General features: G+C 47.0%; 1 protein-coding gene across 1 annotated transcript in view; it reads left to right on the top strand.

The window, feature by feature from the left end:
- FAM171A1 (family with sequence similarity 171 member A1) overlaps positions 1–25,194 on the top strand; it is a 133,751-nt gene that overhangs the window by 62,905 nt on the left and 45,652 nt on the right. Inside the window, exons 2-3 of the mRNA XM_060097783.1 lie at positions 7,076–7,303; positions 16,721–16,813. Of these exons, the coding sequence (XP_059953766.1) occupies positions 7,076–7,303; positions 16,721–16,813 (321 nt within the window). The remainder of the gene's footprint in view (positions 1–7,075; positions 7,304–16,720; positions 16,814–25,194) is intronic.

Genomic DNA, 25,194 nt, shown 5'->3' with positions numbered 1-25,194 from the left:
CAGCTCCTTGAATTGGGGGTGGGAGCCGTGTAGGAGCTGAGTCTGGGAGGTAATTTGGCTGTGGGGTGGAGAATACATGGAACCTGAAAGTCACTGCAGGGGCCTCGAGCCAAGGTCAGATCCAGGCGGGCTGCAGAATCACACTTGACGTGCTTTCCTTGGGAGTTTGTTGAGCCACCCAGATACCCTGGATCTCTTTACTCAGACTCTGAGGTGAGCATTTGTAATGCATCGTCAGTGCCGTCTGATAGAAGTTTCTGTGTTGGTGGAAATGTTCTCTCTGTGCTGTCCAGTATGAGAGCCACTGGTCACACATGGCTGTTGAGGACTTGAAATGTGCCTGGTGTATCCAAGGAGCCCAATTTCTAATTTAATTTCATTTTAATGAATTTAAACTTAAATTGACACACACCCCCTGTGGCTGGTGGCCCCCACACTGCAGTCTTAGGAGACGGTTAGCTGTTCTCCGGGATTTCCCTCCACATTGGTCCTAACTCCATTTAAGCAACCAGGTCATTCTCACCCCCAGGTGTTTGTAGCCCCACCTGCGCCCCCTTGCCTGGCGGGTTCCTGTGCATCCTTCAGGCCTGAGCTTACATGACACCTCCTTGAAAGGCCTTCACAGTTGAAATTCGGCTGTCCTCCATCCTGCTGTCCTGTGGTACCCAGCTTTCCTTGGAGGCATTTTTTCCCAGTTTGTAATTATACTTGGTCTTTATTTATTTAATGTCTAAAGCCAAGAGCTCCTCAGCGTTGGGGGTGCATTCACTGCTGTCTACCCACATTGTTGGTGTGCAATAAAAACGGGCTGAGATGGAAACAGAGGGAGCAGTCTCAGTGTATGCAGTGCGGAGGACCCAGGTGAGGGGCCTCTAACCCGGTGTGGAGAGCAGTTGGTGAGCTGTGAGCAGTTTCTCGAATAAACCTGAACCAGGACTTTGAAAGGATGAACAGGCATTAGCAACAGGAGAGCGAAGTTGGACAAGGGCATTTCCTACACAGATGACAGGCAGCAGCAGGAAGGAAAGTAGGAAACGTAGGGGACAGTGTCAGGGGCCTGTGGTATGTGCGGATCAGGTGGAACTGGATTGTGGAGGACCTTGGGTGCCTTAAAACGGATCGTGTAGGTCAGGGGTGGGCAGGTTTTTCTTTACAGGGCCGAAAGTAAATAGTTCAGGCTTTGCAGGCCTTAGGTCTCTGTCAAAACTTCTAAACTCCACCATCGAAATGCAAAAACCGCCTTGGACGATGTGTGTGGGCGTGGCTGTGTTCCATTAAAACTTTATTTATGCACACAAATTCAAGTTCCAGGTAAATTTCATTTCACTATTATTCTTTTGAATTTATTTTCCCCCCAATCATTTACAAGTGGAAAAACCATTCTTGGCTTCTGCACCACACAGAACAGGCAGCTGGCCACATCTGGCCCTCGGCCACATTTGGTGGGGAGCACTGTCGCGTTTGAAGGGCGACAGGAAGTGGTGAGACCCATATTTCAGGTGGCTCCCTGAAATACCGGCTTCAGTGGGAGCTCAGGGATCAGGTCTTAAGACAGTGGCAATTTCTGTGAAGAGGCTGAACAGCAGTCTGGGTGATAGATTTCCACAGCCTGAGATAGGGCAGTGTTAACAAGGGATGGGAAGGAAAGGCCGGCTTTGAGGTCTATATTCTGGAATCAGAATCAGCAGAAGTTGGTGATGGATGTTCAGGACAGAGGGTGAAAGAATAATGTCCCGGCTTCAAATTAGTAATCAGGTGCCCCATCTCCTCAGGATACATCAGCTGTCATGACCAACAAAGAAACATAGTGCATCTTATTTTTTTTTATTGAAGTATAGTTGATTTACAAGGTTGTGTTAATTTCTGCTGTACAGCAGTGATTCAGTCATATATATATATATATATATATATATATATATATATATATATATATGTATATATACACATACATATATATATTCTTCTTCATGTTCTTTTCCATTATGGTTTATTACAGGATATTGAATATAGTTCCCTGTGTTATACAGTAGGGCCTTGTTGCTTGTCTATTTTGTATATAGTAGCTTGTATCTGCTAATGCCTAATTTATTAATTTATTATTAAACTCCTAATTTATCCTCCCCCCAAACCTTCCCCTTTGGTAACCATAAGTCTGTTCTCTATGTCTGTGAGTCTGTTTCTGTTTTGTAGATAAATTCATTTGTGCCATATTTTGGATTCCACATATAAGTGATATCATATGGTATCTGTCTTTTTCTGACTTACTTCACTGAGTATGATAATCTCTAGGTCCATCCATCTAGGTTGCTGCAAATGACATTATTTCATTCTTTTTTATGGCTGAGTAATATTGCATTGTATATATGTAACACATCTTCTTTATCCATTCATCTGTCGAGGGACACTTAGGTTGCTTCAAAGTCTTGGTTATTGTGAATACTGCTGCTGTGAACATTAGGGTGTGTGTATCTTTTCGAATTAGAGTTTTCTCCGGATATACGCCCAGGAGTGGATCTTAATGCATACTTAGGTCTGTGGCCATGTATAGGGGCTTCCTTTTATCTGCAAGATGAGATTAATAAATAGTTAATAGTGCTCCACCTTGTCATAAGATCACTCCCCTGGTTGTCATTTAGTGGGAACAATTTTATTTGCTGTTGAATGGCTAATATAAGTATTTCTATAAAAATGATACCCCAGTGAGACATTTCTGTGACTTCCACTCAATTTTGCTGTGAACCTAAAACTGCTCTAAAAGATAAAGTCCATTTCTAAAAAAATGAACTAGATATAGAACCACTGAACAAGAGGACTGTTCATGCTGTACTGTCATATGAATAAAGCAAATTGCAGAAGTTTTAAAAATATGATACCCCAGTGGTCTGTAATAAGTTCTTAACTATAGTGACATGTTTTCACATCCTAGCACACCAAAAGAAGTAGCTACGTAATCTCTTCCAAGGACTACAATTGCAGAACATAAACTAGGCTTCCTGTTTTAGAAGCAATTCAAGTGGTAGAACCTAGGACGTCGATTATAGGAGAACTCCTTTCTTGTGTTCATTCACAAATCCTTTAGCTTCTTCCAAATCTCAGATGCTTTTGCCTTCTCAGCAGACAGTTAAGAGAAAGCAGAAACCTTGTAATCCCAGTTGTTAGTAAATGTTGCATTACCATAAGATTACATAGATCATCACTGCAACTACAAAGCCACCTTCCCACTTGCCCTGTTTGAGAGGATTTCTGCTATGCACATGTTAATTCATTTATAACTTCCCATACCACCTGGGGACAAGGAAGACCCCAGTTCAATAAGAAAACAAATGTGTGTTTGTACATACTGCAAACCTGCATTAAGATAACAATGATAAGATTGGAAGGAATCAACTAAATATGTTTTGTAATGCCATATCCTTGATTTTCTTGATGTTGACTTTATCCCTCTTTTGGCAGTTTTCTTCTCCTGTAGTATGAAGTAACCAGGTTCAATTTCTTTTCATTTATTTATTTATTTATTTATGGCTGTGTTGGGTCTTCGTTTCTGTGCGAGGGCTTTCTCTAGTTGTGGCAAGAGGGGGCCACTCTTCCTCGCGGTGCGTGGGCCTCTCACTATCGTGGCCTTTCCCGTTGCGGAGCACAGGCTCCAGACGCGCATGCTCAGTAGTTGTGGCTCACGGGCCCAGTTGCTCCGCGGCATGTGGGATCTTCCCAGGCCAGGGCTCGAACCTGTATCCCCTGCATTGGCAGGCAGATTCTCAACCACTGCGCCATTAGGGAAGCCCCCAGGTTCAATTTCTGTAGCACTTTGTTTCTCTACAAGGTTTTTGGGGTTTTTTTTTTTTCTTTCCACAAATGGTTTCATGAATTGGCTTTTTTATTTTTAAGGCATTTTATTTATTTACTTATTTATTGTTGGCTGTGTTGGGTCTTCATTGTTGCGCGCGGGCTTTCTCTAGTTGTGGCGAGTGGAGGCTACTCTTCGTTGCGGTGCGTGGGCTTCTCACTGCGATGGCTTCTCTTGTTGCGGAGCATGTGCTCTAGGTGTGCAGGCTTCAGTAGTTGTGGCACGCGGGCTCAGTAGTTGTGGCTCACGGGCTATAGAGCGCAGGCTCAGTAGTTGTGGTGCACAGGCTTAGTTGCTCTGTGGCACGTGGGATCTTCCCGGACCAGGGATCGAACCCATGTCCCCTGCATTGGCAGGCGGATTCTTTTTTTTTTTTTTTTTTTTCTTTTTGCGGTATGCGGGCCTCTCACTGTTGTGGCCTCTCCCGTTGCGGAGCACAGGCTCCGGATGCGCAGGCCCAGCGGCCATGGCTCACGGGCCCAGCCGCTCCGCGGCATATGGGATCCTCCCAGACCGGGGCACGAACCCGTATCCCCTGCATCGGCAGGCGGACTCTTAACCACTGCGCCACCAGGGAGGCCCGGCAGGCGGATTCTTAACCAGTGCACCACCAGGGAAGCCCCTCTACAAGGTTTTGAGAGATTTATTTGGTGCAGACCTTATATAGCACCAAGGTCTAGGATTCTTTAGGGGTTCCTTACGGTCATCTAGTCAAGACATGGATTAAGTAAGTGATACTCACCGAGCCCTTGGACTCTTTAATCAGTAGAACTTGAGAAGAGGCCAACCGAACGAGTCAGGCAAGGTTTTACTGGGGAGGCGGCAGTGCGAGGGAGCAGAAACCAGTAACAGGTGCCCTTGCTCGCCCCCCGAGGAGGGGCGAACTGGTTCCTCAAATGAGAGAACAACAGGGGCAGGTCTCTGGGCCGGGCAGGACACGTCGCTTCGGTGGTCTGCCCACCCCCTTGCTGGTGCCGTGTGCAGGGACCCTGCACAGGACCCTGCTTTTGCTCCCGGCCCCTAAGAAGTGGCGGTTGATTTGTGGCCTTTTGTATCTTATTGTTCATAATTGCCCCACTGTGCATGCGTGCAGTTACTTTTTATTCCTTTATAGTTTCTTTCTATTCTGTTGCTCAAGGAGACGTTTGTCCAGGTGCAGTCATTCTGCTAAAGGGTCCCGGCTCCCAGCCTATCTCATCGGTATGTGAAAAAAGGGTGAGAAAACGATCGGCTAAGTGAAATTTGCAGTATTGAAAAGGTTGCTTTCACATCATAAGATCGCCACCACGTTACCAAGGTGGACGTTCTCGAACCAGAAGAAGTTCTAGTCAAGGTAGAGGCCTCAGTTGGAGAAGAGCTTGGGATATTGAGTTATTAGCCCCCGAGAAGGATGTCTCATTCCTCCCCTTAGGTTCATACCCTTTTCCTCTCCAGCTCTCCTTCCCGTGCCCTGTCCTGGGACCCTTGGACACTGTGACCGAATGCTTTCAAGCATAGTGACTGGAATAACGTAACAGCACTAGCTTGTGTTTGTAATTATACTGAGGTATATGTCGTTATCATCCCCCATTTATAGATGAGGAGACCGAGACCTGGAAACCATAAGTAACTTGCCCAAGGCCAGGTGGCTGGAGCTTGGTGGAGCCGAGGGTCAGACCTGGAGTGTGAATTGCCTAGAACTCTAGAGATGCACTCTGGGCAGTTCCCACGGGGCTAGCTTGGACGCCTCCTCCTCTCACTCTCAGGTTGCCCCCAGCCAGCCTTGACCTCCCCAGTGGTCTCTCCGCTGAGCCAGCGGTTCTCCAGTGGTTCTTGAAACGTGAGCCTCCCTGCTCACCTGTTCCTTGTCCCACCCCCCTCTCCCAGATCACCAGTAAGGCTTCCAGAACTGAGGCAGCTCACAATGTGGCAAGCAGTGCCTCTAAGTGGCTAGTGAACTTAGGTCACTGGCTACCATTTACTCCCTTCATACCTTAGCCAAAGGGGTTTCTTGGAGCAGAATACACTGATCGTTCTAGAATGGATCTGGAATCAGCATCCTTTCACTGATGTCCACCATGGTCCACCACCATCTCTTGATGGGTTATTACAAGAATCTCTTAACTAGATGCTCGGTCTCCAGTCTTGCCAATCCCTGAGTCCATCCTTCATCCAAAACCAGATGTTTCTACGCATAAGTTTGATTTCCAGCAAGTCAGCAAGGTGGAAGAGCGATCAAGATAAAGAACCATCCTTTTAGGTCACTTATAAAGCCATATCTGATCTGGCCCCTGTTGGCCTCTCGAGCCTTGTCTTTCCCTGGGCTTTGTAGCCCTCACACGCCCCCTCCAGCTTTCAGAACCTATTTCCTATTTCCGTTTCTCCAGGAAGCAGGGCTTTCTCTTGCTTCCGGGCCTTTGCATGTGCTGTTCTGTAAGTGCCCCCTTGGTGCCTCCTCCAGATGCCCCCCAGGCATAGCACTTACCTGTCTACTCCCTTCCCTTCACCACTGTAGTTGTGCACAGTTGCTCATGATTCTAGGTGTGGGGTAACAGTTCAATATACATCTCTTGCATGAATAAATGAAAATTATCCATTCCAGCGTAATTTTTACCGTTAACCTGGAGCTGTCCATTTCCCACATCCGTTTTCTGGTTTTGCCAATACTACTAACTCAACTTCAGCCATCTTTTCAAATGTTTACTTTTATTTTTTTCTTCTTCTGACCTTCTCCACTGTTTGGGTCCTCCCTTTTAAAGGTATTTTTGACTACTTTTCAGTGACGTCTTCATGCTTACTAGCACAGCAACCCTGAGCTCTACACATCCGTGTTCACCAGGACCATTGAAGAATTTTGCTGCAAATCTTAGCACCTGCAGGGTCTTTCTGTAGCAGCCCGAGCCTTGCTTAGGCTGTGTTTGCCAGCAGCACTGGGCAGAATAAAAGAGCATTGCGTTTATTTAAAGGGGTAGAAATTTTCTCTCAATTATTTGTTGGTGTGAGCCAGGAGGAGGCAGGGGGAAAGCAGTTTGTTATGGGCAGTGGTTTTGAGGAAGGTAAGAAATCATGTAAAGTGAAAAAAGGACCTCTAAGAAGAGAACATTCCCGGTTAAAATGATTTATATTTTGGGCGTAGATAGAGATTTTCTTAGCCTATCCCACTTTGTACTACCCATCGCGGTTGTAGCAGAATCTCTGCTGGAGCTGCCCAGTTAATAGCCACTGTTCTGTGTTGCTCTGTCCTTCTTCCAGAGGTCACCCTGAAGGTCCACATCAGTGACGCCAGCACCCATCAGCCTGTCCCCGATGCCCTCATTGAGATTTTCACCAACCAGGTCTCCATCGCCTCTGGCACCTCGGGTACAGATGGCGTCGCCTTCCTCAAATTCCAGTATAAGCTGGGCAGTCAGCTGATTGTCACCGCCACAAAGCATGCCTACGTGCCAAACTCTGCCCCGTGGAAGCCAATCCGGTTACCCGGTAAGGTGGTCTTAACCTTTCTCTAAAACAGGGCTTATAGTCAGGCTAGGGATGGAGTCAGACATAGAAACAATTTTGTAAGTGTTAAGGGTTAAGTCAGACAATCAGGAAAATACTTGTCCATTCTCTGCCTTAGCTTTTGGGGCCCCTTATGTGCAGGAAAGGTGGGATCCCGGTATGAAGCTGGTTGTACGTTACTATCCATGTAATGGAACTCATTTCCCCAGCGTTCCGCTCTATACCTTACTGATCGTAACCAGCCAATGGGATTGGGGCAGTGCCCTGGAATGGGGCTTTCTTGTCTTGCTTCAGGGTCCGAGAGCAAGGCTGGCCAAAAGGTGGGGAATGATGGTGAGACTGTCTTTCTCTTTCTCACCTGCTCAGGAAGAACACTGCTGTGTGTTTCTTCCCCTCTCAACACTGTACTCCACTTCTGGCATGTCTGATCACCAAACATGCGGGCGTTTTGCCACACATCCAGCAATTTGCGGATTCTGTGACACCAGCTGGGTACTTACTAGATTACCAGTTTATTACAAAGGCTATTAAAGGAACAGCTGGATGGAAGAGACGCGTAGGGCAAGGTCTGTGGGAAGGGGTGTGGAGCTTCCATCCCCTCCAGGTGCACCACCCCCCCAGCACCTCCAAGTGTTCACCAACCAAGAGGCTCACCAAACCCCATCCTTTTGGTTTTTTATGGAATCTTCATTATGTAGACATGACTGATTAAATCATTGGCCATTAGTGATTTATTCAGCCTCTAGCCCTCTCTCCATTCCTCCCTGGAGCTCAGGGACAGGGTGAGACCGAAAGTTCCAACCCTCTAATCACATGGTTGTTTCCCCTGCCAACCAGCCCCCATCGTGGGTTATCTAGGGGCCTTCCAAAAATTACTATATTAACTGAAACTCCCATGGTAAGTGGCTTGTTATAAATAACAAAAGATACCTTTATTGCCCTTATCACTTAGGAAATTCCAAGGGGTTTAGGAGCTGTGAGGCAGGAATGAGACCAAGACCAAATATATATGACTTATTATAAATCACAATAGCACATTACCATTCACCGCTGCAAAGCAGCCGGTCTACCACAGGGGGCGAGGATGGTCCCTGACATGGGTTCAGCTGGGGATGGAGTAGGTGGGAAGCAGCAGACGGTGCCACCTCAGTCCCCTCACCTCAGGCTCCATCTAGTGCCTGGACCACATTACCTGCCGGCACTATTGCTCTGAGGCTAGCGGGGGTGGGCGGCTGGGAGGAGCATGGGCTTTGGACCTGGGTTCTGGCTCCGGGTCTGTGCTTGAGCCCCTCCAGCTTTTTTTTTTTTTGCGGTACGCGGGCCTCTCTCTGTTGTAGCCTCTCCCGTTGCGGAGCACAGGCTCCAGACACGCAGGCTCAGCGACCATGGCTCACGGGCCCAGCCACTCCGCGGCATGTGGGATCCTCCTGGACCGGGGCACGAACCCGTGTCCCCTGCATTGGCAGGCAGACTCTCAACCACTGCGCCACCAGGGAAGCCCCAGCCCCTCCAGCTTTGACGCCAGTCTCTGCAAAAGGGAGCTGATACCACCTCGCAGAGTGGTCCTGAGTAAACAGTAGTTAACGTAGGTGCGCTAGCTTACAGTACCTACAGCAGAGCAGGGGCTTGATAAACGTGTAGCATCTAACACAGTGCCTGGCAAAATGCCAAGCACTTAGTGCTCACCTGTGTGCCACTGGACACGCCCCATCAGGGTCCCTGCTGCCCCTGGGGCACACGGGAGCCAAGCGTGACTGTGCCCGTCTTTTCCAGCCCCAGCATCTACCCTCAGCCACAAAATTCTCTTTAAGTTCAGTTTACACTTATTGAGTAGCTACTGTGTGCCAGGCACTACCCTGACCACTAAGGATACAGATCTAAAGACGCAGAACTCGCCCCTGGGGACTTCATCGTTTAGTTATGAAGTCAGCCACAGCACCCGATTCCTCCTGATGGGATCAATGCTCTGATAGATTTAGGTGCCTGCGGGGATGCTGGGGACCAGTTCACCAGCCTAGGTGAGCGAACGAAGGAAGGCTTCCTGGAGAGGCTGAGAGGGAGCTGAGTCTTGAGGATGAATAGATATTAGCATCAGAAGGTGCTTGTAAAAAGATCCAGATTCCAGGACTCAACCATTCAGACTGGGCAGATTGACCCAGGAACCTGCGTTTTCACAAGCAACTCCTACCCCCGCAGGGTATTTATGGATAAAAATGTTCACTATAGTTTGGGACCACTGCTTTGAGAGCTATGGAAAGTGGATTTGAAAGAGGTACAACTGAGGAAATCCTTTAGCAAAATGTTAGAGAAAAGGAGATACACCTGAGAAATATTTAGCAGGCAAAATCCAGAAAGCCTTGGAGAATGGGTGGGAGAGATGTGAGGGAAGGGACGAATTAGAATAAATGTAAGTTGAGTCTCGGGTTTGTGGCTGGTGATGGAGTGGATGGAACACCAGACGGGCGGTGGGCTTGGCAGACCTGCCACCGTGTGGTTCCCTCAAGTTGACTTGATGGATTCATGCCGTCGGCTGAAAGAAGCCCTCTTCCTCCCTCCCGTGTGCACCCCTCTCTCCAGGCTTGGGGCTCAGGCAAAGGTGGGTGGAAGTGGGATGGAGGTGGGGAGATGGGGAGAAAGGGATGCGCGTCAGGATTGTAGTTGGTGATGACTTTAGCGTAGATTGGATTGGAGCTGCCTCTGGGACGCCAAGTGTGTTCGGGCTTGAGTTTGAAAAGAGTTTGGGGCTTAAGAGGTTTGGAGGTGGAGGTGGAGTTGGGGGTCATCAGCAGCTTTTTTTTTTTTTTTTTTTTTTGCGATACGCCGGCCTCTCACCGTTGTGGCCTCTCCCACTGCGGAGTGTAGGCTCAGCGGCCATGGCTCACGGGCCCAGCCGCTCCGCGGCATGTGGGATCTTCCCGGACCGGGGCACGAACCCGTATCTCCTGCATCGGCAGGCGGACTCTCAACCACTGCGCCACCAGGGAAGCCCATCAGCAGCTTTTAAGGGAGACTCAGAGCAATGGTCTCACCCAGAGAGTGGAGGGGAGTGGGCCTGGGGCAGAACCCTGGGAAGGCCAGCACGATAAGAAAGCTGGTCCTTGTTAGGTTCTTGCTAAAGAAAATGTTTGACCTCCCCCATTTTTCACACTGAGAAATCACTGGAAACAACCCTGGGGGAAGTCTAAACGGTATCCAGACACCTCACCTCCACCTTTGCTGGGGGCGGGGGCGTGGGCGCAGCAGCACAAAATACCACTGATTCTCACCGTCACAGGAGTTAGGTTCTGCCGAGTCACCGTGAACACTGAGGTCGTGAATCCTGAGCCACTGCTCCCGGGGGAAGTGCAGGGTTAGGTTCCTGAGAGCCTCTGGTCACGTTTTCATCCACTGATCAGTCCATCTCCTTGTTTGATGTGTGTTTCCGTTGCAAGATACCTGACTCAATATATATTGTTGGTTCATTAACCTTGAACTCGTGGCCGACAGCGCCAGTAACTCATGGCTAAGGGAAGCTTGTCTAACGTGTAGTAAGGCACATCCCAGCCTCCTGCAGTTAGAGACACTGGACAGCACTTCGGGCCAGCACTCAGGGGCTGTTTGAAGCAGGGAAATCACCAACAAAAAGCACAAGAATGCAAAAACTTGGCACTAAATTGATTGCAGGAAGGATGCTTATAGTGTGCGAGCTGAAACGAGAAGGCAGAGTGTCCGTCGCCTCGGTCAACCTCAGCTGGGAGGAGACTCAGACTTGTGGCCCCTCTGTACGTGCACGTAGAAAGCATCACAAGGACTGACTTGGGGTTACAAATAACCTTTAGCAAGTAGGCACCTTTGCAAATACTGAACCCACAAATAAGGACGGACTGTACTTTAACTACATTGGCTTTGACTTTGTAAACATGATCATTTGAGAAAAAGGCAACCATTTTCATAATATCCATTCTTCTTAAATGAGTAAATAATGGTAAAAAAATGCAGTTTAATTCCAAGCGTTTTGGACTAGATGCCTGGGTTCTAGGCCTGCCCGCCTCCAGCTCTGCCCACACATGGGGGCCCATCACAGCTTTCTGAGCCCAAATCTCTAGTTTCTAAAACTAAATCAATTAGACCGAATAATTTTCAAGGACCCTCCCATGTCTTTCTTTTTCTCTGATTGCCCTGTCAACATAACAAGATCCTCTTAACTAGAATCTAACAGAAAACGTGAGCAAAATTTAGACTGGTCTGCTGTGAAAAACAGAGTATAATGTTGTTTTCATGCATATTTTTGAAGGTGCACTTTTGGTATTCCAGGTAATTGAGTGAGGAGGAGAAAGAATTGGGAGCCTCTTCTAACATATTTTTAAGATTTGAAACTAAAAAATAATTTCTTTACTACATGTCCACACGTGGTTTTGTTTGCATACGCGTTCTTATGAGATTTGGGAATAAATTTCTTTTCTCATCCTTGACAGTAGTTCCTGGAGGATGTGGGGGTTTTTTTTCCCCTTGCATGGAAGGGGGTACATATTGGGCACCAGGGAACCACAGCAAAAGGAGAGTACCCTTTACCTTTGGCAGCAGGTAGGAACAAATTTAGCTATATGACGTGTCATCCATCCACTAAAGACTGTGATTCCACATCTTAATTATTTCCACCTCTATAGCTCAGGCCTTTTGCAACAGTTCAGGGCTACTGCAGTGGCCTCTGGCCAGCTCAGTCTGACCCCTTCAAAACGCCCTTTATTTTACTGACCATTAGTGTCTTAAAATGTATTTTAAATATATATTTATATTATTTTTATAATATAATAATTTTACACATTTATATATTAGATATATGTATTTATATATGGATGTATATTTATACATCTCTCTCTATATATATGCAGGCAGACCTCGTCTTATTGAACTTCACTTGATTGCACTTTGCAGATATTGCATTTCTTGCAAATTGGAGGTTTGTGGCAACTCTACATTGAGCAAGTCCATTGGCGCCATTTTCCCAAGAGCATTTGCTCATCTAGTGTTTGTGTCACATTTTGGTAATTCTCCCAGTATTTCAAGTTTTTCATTATTATTATATTTGTTATGGTGATCTGTGATTTTCATGTTACTATTGCAAAAAGCTTACAACTCACTGAAGGCTCAGATGACGGTTAGCACTTTTTAGCAATAAAGTACTTTTAAATTAAGGTATATCTGTTGTTTTTTAGACACGATGCTATTGCACACTTAATAGACTACAGTATAATATAAACATGATGTCTGTATGCATTGGGAAACCAGAACATTGATGTGCCTTCCTTTATTGCGATATGTGCTTTATTGGGGTGGTCTAGAACTGAACCCGCAACATCTCCAAGGTGTGCCTGTATATATATCTGTCTAACTATGTTATATGTCTGCCTAAAGGCATTTGATGTCCTCAGGATCACGTTTAGACTAAACAGAACACAGGGACCTCCTCCCCAGCCGCTTCTCCCTACGTTTCTCACGGTCTGGTCACCCTGGGCAGTTTGTTATTCTCTGAAGGAATCTGGCGTTTTACCTGCTCTGTGCTTGTCTGCACTGTTGCTCCTTTACTGTTCTCTTCGCAAGCTTGTCTTCTATCCGTTAATGCCCAGTGTGGTTGTTCTCTGCGCTCAGAAGTGTTCCAGCCTCTCCCAGTTAGAGTTAGATGTTCCTTTCTGTCTACTTTTCAAAAAACAAGACAGCAGTCAGCATCTCCTCTCTGATGGGTAATATACCGTCTGCCTGCAGGTCTGAGGCGTCTCTGCCACCTCCCGCCCAGGAAGCCCTTGCAGGTGTCTCTACCACCCACATCTCATCATAGTCATTACAAGAAATCATCTTCTCTCGTATATGAAATAGGGTTTGCGGAAGAGTTTGCTGGAGCAGATGTCTGATGTTTGGAAGCACCAAATGCTATAGGCAAGAAACGTTTCAAAACATCCTGTAGGGCTTCCCTGGTGGCGCAGTGGTTGAGAGTCCGCCTGCCGATGCAGGGGACACGGGTTCGTGCCCTGGTCCGGGACGATCCCACATGCCGCGGAGCGGCTGGGCCCGTGAGCCATGGCCGCTGAGCCTGCGCGTCCGGAGCCTGTGCTCCGCAACGGGAGAGGCCACAACAGTGAGAGGCCCGCGTACCGCCAAAAAAAAAAAAAAAAATCCTGTAATGATCACACGCATCTCGAGAGACCAATCACAGGTGATTCCAGCTCAGAGTCCCCCAAGCCACACAGCAAAGAGGTTTTCAGGGCCAAGGAAATGCCTTCAGGCTCTGTGTGAGCTCTTGAAGGGAGCGGTGTGGTCCAGGTCTGTACCTAGAGAGGCGGGGAGGGCAAAGCCAAAGTCTGGAGGTGGGCTGCTCCCTACAGGCACCAGCAATCTGGTTCTTCTTTCCTGGCCGTTAGGTGCCCTGTGCCCTTGGGTGCAGGGATCTCTGTTAAAGAAGCTTAAGCTTCCCTGGGATGTGCTTTTGCAGGATTTACCCAAGTTGGGCTTTCTCCCTTCAGTCCTGGCTCACACACAGGACCTGATCCTCCCTCCCCCAACTTGGTATAGATTTTTCTTCCAACTTTAAACCCCCAAGGTGAATTCTTTTTTTTTCTTCTTGCTTCATTTATTTATTTATTTTTGAGATATAATGCATATCACCATACGATTCACCATTTTAAAGTGTATAATTCATAAGGTTGTGCAACCATCACCACTGTCTACTTCCAGAATATTTTCTTCACCTCCAAAAAAACCCTCATGCCTGTTAGGATTGACTCGCTGTTTCCCATTTCCCCAACCCCCAGCAACAACTGATCCCTCTGTCGCTGTGGATTTGCCTGTTCCACATATTGCAGATGAATGGAATCCTCCAGTGTGTTGGCCTTTTGTGTCTGGCATCTTTCACTCAGCATGGTGTTTTCCGGGTCTGTCCATGTTGTAGCATGAATCAGTACTTTATTCCTTTTTATGGGTGAACAATATTCCGTTGTATGGATAGACCATGTTTCGTTTATCTGCCCATCAGATGATGGCTGTTGGCTTGTTTCCACTTTCTGGCTAGTATGACTGATGCTGCTCTGAACATTCGTGTACAGGTTTTCGCATGAACATATATTCTCAGTTCTCCTGGTTATATACCTGGGAGTGGAATTGCCGGAATCTCTGTGTTTAATATTTGAAGGAACTGCTGGATTGTTTTCACAGCACCAAGGTACATCCTTATCTTTGTCATGGCACTTGCCACGTTCTGCTTGTCCTACAGCTATTGGTTGTGCGTCCAAGTCTTCTTCTAATGTAGAACCCTTGAGGACACAGACTGCCCCCAACATTGATCTGTTCTGCACGTCTAGCTCTGGGCCTTGTACATATTGGCAGCTACATAAATGGAATAAATGTGTAGGGAGAAGGGTCATGTCCAAGGCCAGCCGCTCACTGGTCACCTCTGGCATTATCCAGAGCCAATTGTGCTAAGTAATTGATTTTCTTAGCATTTGATATTTCTGGTTCCTAATAGTATCCTTGAAAGTTACTTTACCTCTCTAGGCCTCACTTTCCTCCTCTTTAAACTTAGAGACTTAGGCTGGATGGAGTCCAAGAAGCCTTTGAATTTGAGTCCATGAAGCATAGCAGTCGAGGTCAGACTCCAGAGTTCAAATCCTGGCTCCAGTATTTACCAGCTGCGGGGTCTTGGACAAGTTAATTCCTTATCTATAAATCTGTTTCCTTACCTGTCAAATGGGCATGTTAAAAATACCATTTCATAAAGCTGTTTTGAGAGTTAAATAAATTACCAAAATGAAAGCACCTAGAATAATGTCTGACATGTTAGTGAGGGTTCAGTAATGTTAGTGATTGTTGTTATTCCATAATATGTTGATTTGTTTGTTTCTTAAAATTCATGATCTCCCCAGAAACATGTAGGCTTTGTGAATTTTTTACTTGGAAGTCCAGGTACTGAAACAAGAATTTAAAAAAATAGCACAAGTTCTGTCATTATTAGTTCCCAGAGTAGGGAAGAAAGTTTGTTTTTATCATGAGGCACACAGTAATCTAAGCACATATTTTTAAAGTCTTTCTTAATGTTAATACCCAATGTTTTACATCCATGTAATGGGTACATTGTAACTTTTAATAGATTCCTAATGGGAGGAGGTTCAGATACTTTACTAACAGCTTCTAATGAATAAAAAATACATAGTTGACTATTGTAGGGCAAGCAGTTGTTCTACGAGAGATTGCAGGACTCTTTTGGCGTTTTGAAAGCCTTTTGCTAATAATACTTAAAGGAAAAATTGTTTCCTTTCTCTCTGTTTACAGTACTTCTGACACCCGATGGGTGGGGTTTTTCTCAAGCTAACCAGTTCTCCAACTCTCTGGACAGCGACTGGGTGACCTGCAATTCAATTCAGTCCTGACAGTAACTATCCAGAGTTAACTCAAAAGCCACAGGTTAAGGGTTCAGTCCCACAAGACCAACTGCCACTTCAGACACAAGCCCCGGGTTGTCACCTGTACTTCTGACCAACCAGCTATAAATCAGAGGTTCTCATGATCCCTGCCCTGGGTTCATTCACTATCATGGCTCACAGAACTCAGGAAAACAGTTACATTCACGGGTTTATTACAAAGGATATTATAGAGGATGCAGATACACAGCCACATGAAGAGGTACAATAGGGTGAGATCCAGAAGGGTCCAGAAGGAGCTTCTGTCCCCGTGGAGTTGGGGTGTACCATCCTCCCAGCACACATACTTGCTCACCAGCTGGAAGTTCCCCAAAGCCCGTACCTTTGGGACTTGCATGGTAGCTTCATCAGTCATGGCAGGCGTGGTCAGTCATTAGCTCTCCACCCCCTCTGTCCTCTCTGGAGGATGGCAGGTGGGACTGAACGTTCCAAGATTCTCATCATGGCTTGATCTTTTTGGTGAGCAGCCTGCCTCCAGGAGCCCACCCGGAGTCTCCTCATCAGAGCAAAAGATAGTCTGATCACTCAGGAAATTACAAGGGATTTAAGAGCCAGGAACCAGAGGCAGAGACCAAATATGTATTTATTATTATGCCACACTACAAAAAGTCAATATTGTTGATTGAGTTGAAATCAGAGAATCCAAGGAATGCAGAGTACTTAAGAAACTGGAGTGGGGGACTTCCCTGGTGGTGCAGTGGTTGAGAGTCCGCCTGCCGATGCAGGGGACGCGGGTTCGTGCCCTGGTCCGGGAAGATCCCACATGCCGCGGAGCGGCTGGGCCCGTGAGCCATGGCCGCTGAGCCTGCGCGTCCGGAGCCTGTGCTCCGCAACAGGAGAGGCCACAGCAGTGAGAGGCCCGCGTACCACCAAAAAAAAAAAAAAAAAAAACTGGAGTGGGCATTTTGATTTAAATGTTTGAATTCCCTCATATCTATCCTTGTTTCTGCAGTGTTTTCTTCACTGAGCTTGGGCCTGCTTCCAGAACGATCTGCTACTCTGATGGTGTATGAAGATGTTGTCCAAATAGTCTCAGGATTCCAAGGTATGTTTGATATTTAAAAAGAGAAGTGAAGGTAACTCTGGGGCCAACTCTGAAAATCTTGTGAGGGGTGACTCTTTTGTCAGGTAGTGATGGCCGTGAATGTGTCCACAGCTGGAAGTAACAATGCCTCTGTTCCCTACGAGTGCACGACACATTGGCATTTTGGTGAAATGTCTCTTGGCTGTGGCCTTTTTTCTTCTCGGCCCAGCCTTTAAGTGCAGGAGAGCTAAGAATGGGCTCCACCCTCTGTTCACACCACATCTCTCTCTCCTCTGAAGGCGGGAATATTCATCCTGGGGTCAGAGTCCGGACCCTGTCTGCGCCTCACTGACCATTGGGCGGGGTCTCTCTGAAAAGGTTCATAAGCATTTGAGAGTATAGAGTTTCAGGGTTTTTGTTGTTGGTTTTTTTTTTTTGACCACGCCACATGGCTTGTGGGATCTTAGTTCCCGGAACAGGGAATCCCCTTTAGTTGCCCCCTGCAGTGGAAGCGCGGAGTCCTAACCACTGGACCCCCAGGGAATTCCCTAGAGTTTCAGTTTTGCAAGACAAAATGGTTCTAGAGATCTGCTGCACAACAATGTAAATACACTTCACGCTAGTGCACTGTACACTTAAAACTGGTTAAGATGGTAAATTTAATGTTATGTGTTCTTTACAATAAAAAGAAACCTCTTCCCTTACCAAAAGAAAAAAAAAAAGAAAAAACAAAAGGTTCCTAGGTGTTCGAGTGTGGCCTTTTTCTCTCCCTTGTCCCTCGTTTTTTTTAATGCATCTCACGTGCACTGGTGTAAATGTGGCTTCATCCCTCTAACTTCTCTTTCAGAAAAGCTGGTACAGAAGGTTTGTGGAACTCGCCCTTTGGTTGCAGCTGGGGTTAGAACTGGGAGTAAGGCCTGTGTCAAACCCTTTTTTGTACTGAGGTGATGGGCTTCTTTCATCTAAATCATGGGCCTTTTCCTGGCTTTTAAGGTTTCCTCAGATTCAGTTTTTGTTTACTGTATTCCTTTCTTTTAATACCATTTTACACCAGTCATTCTCTACCTGACCACATCCAGGTGCCATTTGCAAATGAGGTGACCTGATTTATTCCTTTTTTTATTGCGTAGCTGTGGGAACGTACAAGGAGGTTCACGTGCTGCTCTTAGAAGACGTATGTAAAGAGAAATAAGTAGAAACGCCTGGGAGCGTATGCAACTCGAGTTGGGAGAGAAAACAGGAACAGAGACACAGATTTTCATGTCATCTGCGTAGTGAAAGCCCTAAGTTAGCATCTTTTTTTTCTCCTCCTAAGAGCAGAGCTAGGCCCGAGTCCTCAGCATCCTTTCATGTTAGAACCACACTGGGGCCTACTGGCCTTGGTGCCTCCAAGTTCAGCTAATTTTAGTTAGCTTTGCTATTGTCATTTCACAACTGAAAGACAGTGGAAGAAAGTGAAAGATAATTTTTCTCCTCCCGTCTTACTGAGGTATAATTGACATATACCTTTAATGACTTGAGATGTGTATACATGACACAATGATCGCAACTGTAAGTCTACTTAACATCCTTCACCACACAGAGTTTTTTCTTGTGGTGAGAACTTTTGAGGTATGTTCCCTTAGCAGCTGTCAAATATACACTACAGAATTGTTAACTGTAGTCACCATGCTGTACGTTACATCCCCAGGACTTATTCATTTTATAACTGGAAGTTTGTGCCCTTTGACCTCCTTTATCTGCTCTCATCACCTCCTGCCTCTGGTGACCACCAGTCTGTTCTGTTTCTGTGAGTTTGTTTGTTTTTATTTTTTATTTATTTATTTTTTTTTTTGCGGTATGCGGGCCTCTCACTGTTGTGGCCTCCCCCGTTGCGGAGCACAGGCTCCGGACACGCAGGCTCCGGACGCGCAGGCTCAGCGGCCATGGCTCACGGGCCCAGCCGCTCCGCGGCATATGGGATCCTCCCAGACCGGGGCACGAACCCGTATCCCCTGCATCGGCAGGCGGACTCTCAACCACTTGCGCCACCAGGGAGGCCCAGTTTGTTTGTTTTTAAGATTCCACTTATAGGTTGTTTGTTTTTAAGATTCCACTTATAGGTGAGATCATACAGGATTTGTCTTTTTCTCTCTGATTTATTTCACTAAGCATGATAGCCTCCAGCTCTATCCATGTTGTCCCAAATGGCAGGATTTCCTTCTTTTTTATGTCTGAATACAGTAAATCCCCTACATACGAAGGAGTTCCATTCTGAGAGCACATTCGTTAGTCCAATTTGTTCGTAAGTCCAACAGAGCTAGCCTAGGTACCCAACTAACACAACTGGCTATATAGTACTGTACTGTAATAGGTTTAGAATACTTTTCACACAAATAATACATTAAAAAAACACAAAAAATAAAGAAAGCATTTTTAATCTTACAGTACCTTGAAAAGTATAGTAGTACCATACAACAGCTGGCACACAGGCTGGCATCGAGTGAACAGGCAAGAAGAGTTACTGACTGGAGGAGGGAGAGGAGGTGGGCGATGGTAGAGCTGAAGGGTCGTCAGCGATAGGAGACGGAGGGCAAGCGGCAATTCCACTCACGCCTGACGTTGATGAACACACGTTCACATCTTTGAAAAGTTTGCAACTTGAAGGTTTGTAGGTAGGGGACTTACTGTAACATTCCATCGCATATATATATATACATATATATATATACGTGTGTGTGTGTGTGTGTGTGTGTGTGTGTGTACACACATTTCCTATATCTATTCATCCATCAGTGGAAACTTCAGTTGTTTCCATTACTTGGCTTTTGTGAATACTGCTCCTGTCTTTGCCTGAATGAGTAACTTCTGACCCTGGGCGACCTCAGCCGCTCATGGCGACACCGGAACAAGTGGCTGGAGGAAACCTCACAGCTGCCTCCACTGGTTACACAGACCTCAAGGTGGGCATCAGCCCTGCAGGACCGAGGCCACTTCCTAGTTGCTTGTTTTCTGACTCTCCGAGGTGGCTATTTCGTGCCCCGTCACTCCCACACTGCCGTCTTCTCCCACTCTGTAGTGGGCGAGTGTTCAAGCTCGTGCATCCCCCTTAAATGCTCCCCGGAGCGTCCTGTGCTCCAGCCACTGCCCTGTTTCTCTGCTGTCCTTTGGGAAGGACTTTGCTCCCTCATCTCTGCTTTGTCGCCTCTTCAGCACACTCCGGTCCGGGTTCCTGCCTCAGCGCTTCGTCAGAGTGTCTTATGGCCCCCGTGCGGCCAGACCCAAGGTCACTTCTCTCTTCCTCTCCCGGGATGTCCGCACAACATTCAACACCGACAGCTGGTCACTCTGTCTTGAGACTTTCTTCCTTTCGCTTCCACGTCATGCCTTGCCTTTCTTTCCAGCTCTCGTTACTTCCTCTCTGGACGCTCCCATGACTGTCCTGGGCCTCTGTTTCTTCTTCCCAGTGCTCTCCCTAGAGGAGCTCATAGACCCATGGCTTTCATGCGCCCTGGGCACTGATTACTCCCAATCTCCCCCTAGAGGGAGGCCCTTATTTGGCATCTTGACTTGGGCGTCTGGTAGGCATCTCAAACTCAGCAGAGACGCACAGAACTCTTGATGTTTTTTACCTTCCATCTCAGTGAATGGTGTGAACACACACCTACGCACCCAGCCAAGACTCTAGGACTCACCCTTGATTCTTCGCCCCACATCTGGTTCTCCTGCAGACCCTCTTCTCCATAGGTGTTGCTGCTTCGTGAATCCAAGACACCACCATTTCCCCCAGAGAACTGCAGTGGGTTTCTCACTGGTTGCCCTGTGCCCACTCTTGCCAACCTGTAATCTAGTCTTCACAAAGTTACAGCGATCAGGTCGCCTTGCTTCCATTCTTCAGTGGTCTTCCCATTGTACTTGGAATAAAATCCCAATTCCTTACACTCAGGGCTGGACAGCCCCTGGCCCTGAGCCTCTGGTGGCTGCCACTGTTCCCTGGAAGGTCGCCACTGATGAGAAGGGGCGGAGATTGTATCTACACACAGAGTTTCCCACAGAGCATCTTCCCTGCACCCCTCCCCGCTCCGACTTCCCTTTCAGCCCCACAGTTCCCTTTGTCGAGCTCTTCTTCTTCACGGCCACCTTTGACGTGCACGGCACCCTCATGGGTCATCCCTTCCCGGTCCCCCTTCCCAGGAGCGGCACTAACCTTAGCAAGGTGTTTGTGACAAGGACTCAAACTGCAGCCCACAGGGTCCATTGTTATGGCCACGCTTTACCCCATCGTGGTGCCAGACCTCCCCGTCGCCCCCTGCTCTGCTGCTCCCTGCCATCTGCCAGCCCTGATGCTGAATTGTCCCCTCCAGTGGCTCCGAGGGGGTTCACGAAGGACCTCGGTGCCCATGTCGTTTGCCCTCCGTAAGCAGTCACCTTCTGAACATGCAGTGGTCCTGATGACCTTCATCTCCCATGAGTCACACAGAGTTACAGCCAGCCTGGCCCTTTAACCCGAGTAATCCCACAGTGGTTATCCCTCGGTCTGCCCTCACTTGCCTTCTTTTTTTTTTTTTTTTAAAGATTGATTGATTGATTGATTTGTTTGTTTGGGTGCACTGGGTCTTAGTTGCGGCAGGTGGGCTCCTTAGTTGTGGCTTGCCAGCTCCTTAGTTGCAGCATGTGGGCTCCTTAATTGCAGCAGGCAGGCTCCTCCTTAGTTGCGGCTCCAGGGCTCCTTAGTTGGGGCACGTGGGCTCCGTAGTTGCGGCAGGCAGGCTCCTTAGTTGCAGCATGCAAACTCCTAGTTGCGGCACACATGTGGGATCTAGTTCCCTGACCAGGGATCAAACCCAGGCCCCCTGAGTTGGGAATGCGGAGTCTTGGCCACTGCGCCGCCGGGGAAGTCCCACACTTGCCTTCTTTCTGCTGCCCACGTGTTGCACATTTGCACTGCATGGCCCATGCCCTGATTCAGCCCTGGTCTCGGTCTCCACCTGGGTCACTGCAGTGGCCTCCAGCTAGTGTGCTGGTGTCCACTCGCTGAGCTAACGTTGGCGCTGGACTTGAGAAGATCAACCAGTTGTCCCACCTCTTGTGTCTCCTCCCAGCACACCTTGCCCTGAGCTGCCCGAGTGATCTTCCTGGAGCAGAACCCTTTGCCCACAGAGTGAAATCCCGCCTCCTTACACAGCACGCCCCGGCCTCCTGACCTGGCCTCAGCCTCCCTCCTAAGGGTTCTTCTCCTCCATGTCTTGTGTTCTAGTGTAACTGAATTTCTTTTTCTATCTTCCATCTGAGATGTCCCATCCCATCTTCCCAATCTCCCTTCAAATTCTCCTTGGACTTCAAGACCCGCTTCAAGGCCACACCCTCCAGGAGGTCTTTTCTGTGTCTTCCCTGGAGACGAGATTCATGCCGGTGTCTTGCCCTTCACCTTCAGCTGCCAAGGGACTTACATCATGGGACCCCCCGACTCAGAGGGGTCACCAGTCCATAATGTGGCCAGGGCCTGGGGCCCAGCTGGAGGAGAATAGCTGGAGCCATCAGTTCTTCTCTCTCTTCCTTTTACTGGGAACTAAGAACCCAGAAGAGATGAGACTCTCAGCTGACTGTGTGGTCACGAGATGCAGTGGGTCTGTAATCACACCAGGTCATCTGCAAGCCCAGGTTCAAAGGGAACAGAACGTATGAGTCAGAAAAGGGAGCTAGTTGGTAGCAGGCCAGAGAGAAGCAGACCGGGATCTGTGGAGTCATGTTAATGGCACAGCATTCAGGTGAAATCCACAAACTCCTGCCACGTGGTCCCAGAGCTGCCCTGAGCCCAGACCCAGGTGTTCCCACGCCTTCCACGCCCCCCCACCCCGGCTCCAGCCTTGGATTCCACACGTCCTGTCTCCCTTATGCCCCCTCCTGTCCTTGTCAGTAACCAGGAGGATGGATTAAAACAGCCCTCCAGCTGGGGGTTCTGTATCTTACCACGATGCCGCCCCTTCTGCCATATTTGGTAGTAATATCTTACCTCCTGGACTAAAACTGAAAAACCTGAAGAACAAGGAGCAGGTCATGTTCACCTTAGCATCCCCAGGGCCTGGCCCCATGCCTGCCTTAGGATCCGTACACAATGAGCAATTCACTGAGGGGTTGAGTAAATATTTAAAACTGTCCAAATCCCACCTTTCTTTGCACTTCCTGTAGAGATCACTCAAGCTTGGGTTAATTATTTTCTTTGTTGTGACTGCTAAGAGGACAGTTCACATGTACACACACGCACACAAACATACAGAGTGTTTGAATAACTGTCTCTCTCTAAGGAGCAGGAAGTATGGTCGTGTTATAAACCCAAGGATGTAAGACATTCATGGCAGTTTTCGTTATGGTAGTTTTTGTTATGGTTAATTTATTCAGTCTAGTGTATCACTTCCCTCCTGTATGTAACCGGAAACTGAGAACCATTTATTTCTCCCTTGCCAAAATCTCATTTACATTCCAGCTCTTTTAAATCGTCTACATTTTAATTTTTTAACTTACGCTTCTTCGTGAGTTTAATTATTGCTAGTTGTACTTTTCCTTGTCTCAGTAGAGTTGAGGCACGGCAGGAATAACACTGGGTGAATTTGTTTCACGTTTTCTTACCAGTTGGAAGGAGAGCCACGTGTAGACAATTTTTGGTCTTTGTAGTTCTGTTCCATAAAGTGAATACAGAACTGAATTTCTAAATAATATATCAAAATTTTAATCTCAAACTGGTCAAGTGTAGGTGCATTTATTATTTTTTTAATGGAGTCAGAGGAGAAAAAAATAAACTCTTGCCGATCAGAAATGTAAGTACTGTCAGACGTTTGAGTTTTTGTGTGTTGCTTGGATGTTACCGTGTGTCAGATGATCCCCCCAAGGAAATGGGGAGATAGTGTGATGACAGTTTGACAAAGCCTCACCCGTGTTATGTGCATAGTTTTGGGTGATGCCCCGTGGTTTGGTTTTACATGACACTGAAGCAAAAGATTTGAAAGCACGAAGGCCACTGGGTGAGAGAGGTGGAGACAGGAGAGGCGGGGGTGTTCTCTATGGGAAGATGTTTAATGCTTCAGGTGAAGTTTTTGTTTTGAAATGTTTACAACCAAATAAAATAGAATAAGCTCATGGTTAATGAGAGTTTTCCTCGAAGAATAAAAAAACTACTCACTTGTTTTCCTCTCTCTAGGTATGGTATCTATTTAAATTCTGACCATACACACCCTAAAACTATTCCCATCAGACGAGGTGGGATTATGTGCAGCACCTTCACACACACACACACACACACACACACACACAGAGTAAATGCATGTTTCCGATGGAACTGGCCTTAGCATTCGATTTCATTTGAAAAGTGAGGAAAGTGATTGCGTTATCATTGTTGACACTATATTTTTTTTTTTTTGGTACGCGGGCCTCTCACTGCTGTGGCCTCTCCCATTGCGGAGCACAGGCTCCGGACGCGCAGGCTCAGCGGCCATGGCTTACGGGCCCAGCTGCTCCGCGGCATGTGGGATCTTCCCAGACCGGGGCACGAACCTGTGTCCCCTGCATCAGCAGGCGGACTCTCAACCACTGCACCACCAGGGAAGCCCTGTTGACACTATTTTATATAGAAAGCCTGAAGCAGTCTTATGACAACAGTGTGGCGAAGGGGAAGGACCGACACAGTCATTGATTAACTGTGTATAGGGATCTTTCCCCACAGAGGCTGGGTCTAAAAGTATGCTCGTCATCACAGAATGCTTGCAAATTGCTTTTATATTTTTTTTAACCTTTTTTTATTGAAGTATAGTTGATTTACAACGTTCTATTAGTTTCACATGCACAACATAGTGATATTTTTATATATGATCCTGCACTTAAAGTTATTATAAAATATTGGTTATATTCCGTATGCGGTATCTTATATCCTGTACCTTATTTCTTTTATACCTAGCAGTTTATACCTCTTAATCCCCTCCCCCTGTCTTGCCCCTCTCCCCAATGGAAACCATTAGTTTGTTCTCTGTATCTATGAGTCTGTTTCTGTTTTATTATAGTCATTCATTCGTTTTATTTTTTAGATTCCACATATAAGTGAAAACATACAGTATTTGTCTGTCTCACCTCATTAAGTTTAATACCCTCTCGGTCCATCCATGTTGCTTCAAATGGCATTATTTTGTTCTGTTTTATGGCTGAGTAGTATTCCACTGTGTACAGGTACCACATCTTCTTTATCCATTCCTCTGTTGATGGACACTTAGGTTGCTTCCATATCTTGGCTACTGTAAATAATGTTGCTATGAACATTGGGGTGCATGTGTCTTTCTGAATTAGTGTTTTCATTCCATTTTCTTTGGATATATACCCAGGAGTAGAATTGCTGGAACATATGATAGTGCAAATGGCTTTTAAACTTTGCAGTGAGA

Source organism: Mesoplodon densirostris, chromosome 4 (genome assembly GCF_025265405.1).
Source record: "Mesoplodon densirostris isolate mMesDen1 chromosome 4, mMesDen1 primary haplotype, whole genome shotgun sequence".
Classification (NCBI taxonomy): Eukaryota; Metazoa; Chordata; class Mammalia; order Artiodactyla; family Ziphiidae; genus Mesoplodon; species Mesoplodon densirostris.
Note: the sequence above shows the minus strand (reverse complement) of the source record. Positions and strands in the feature narration are given on the sequence as shown.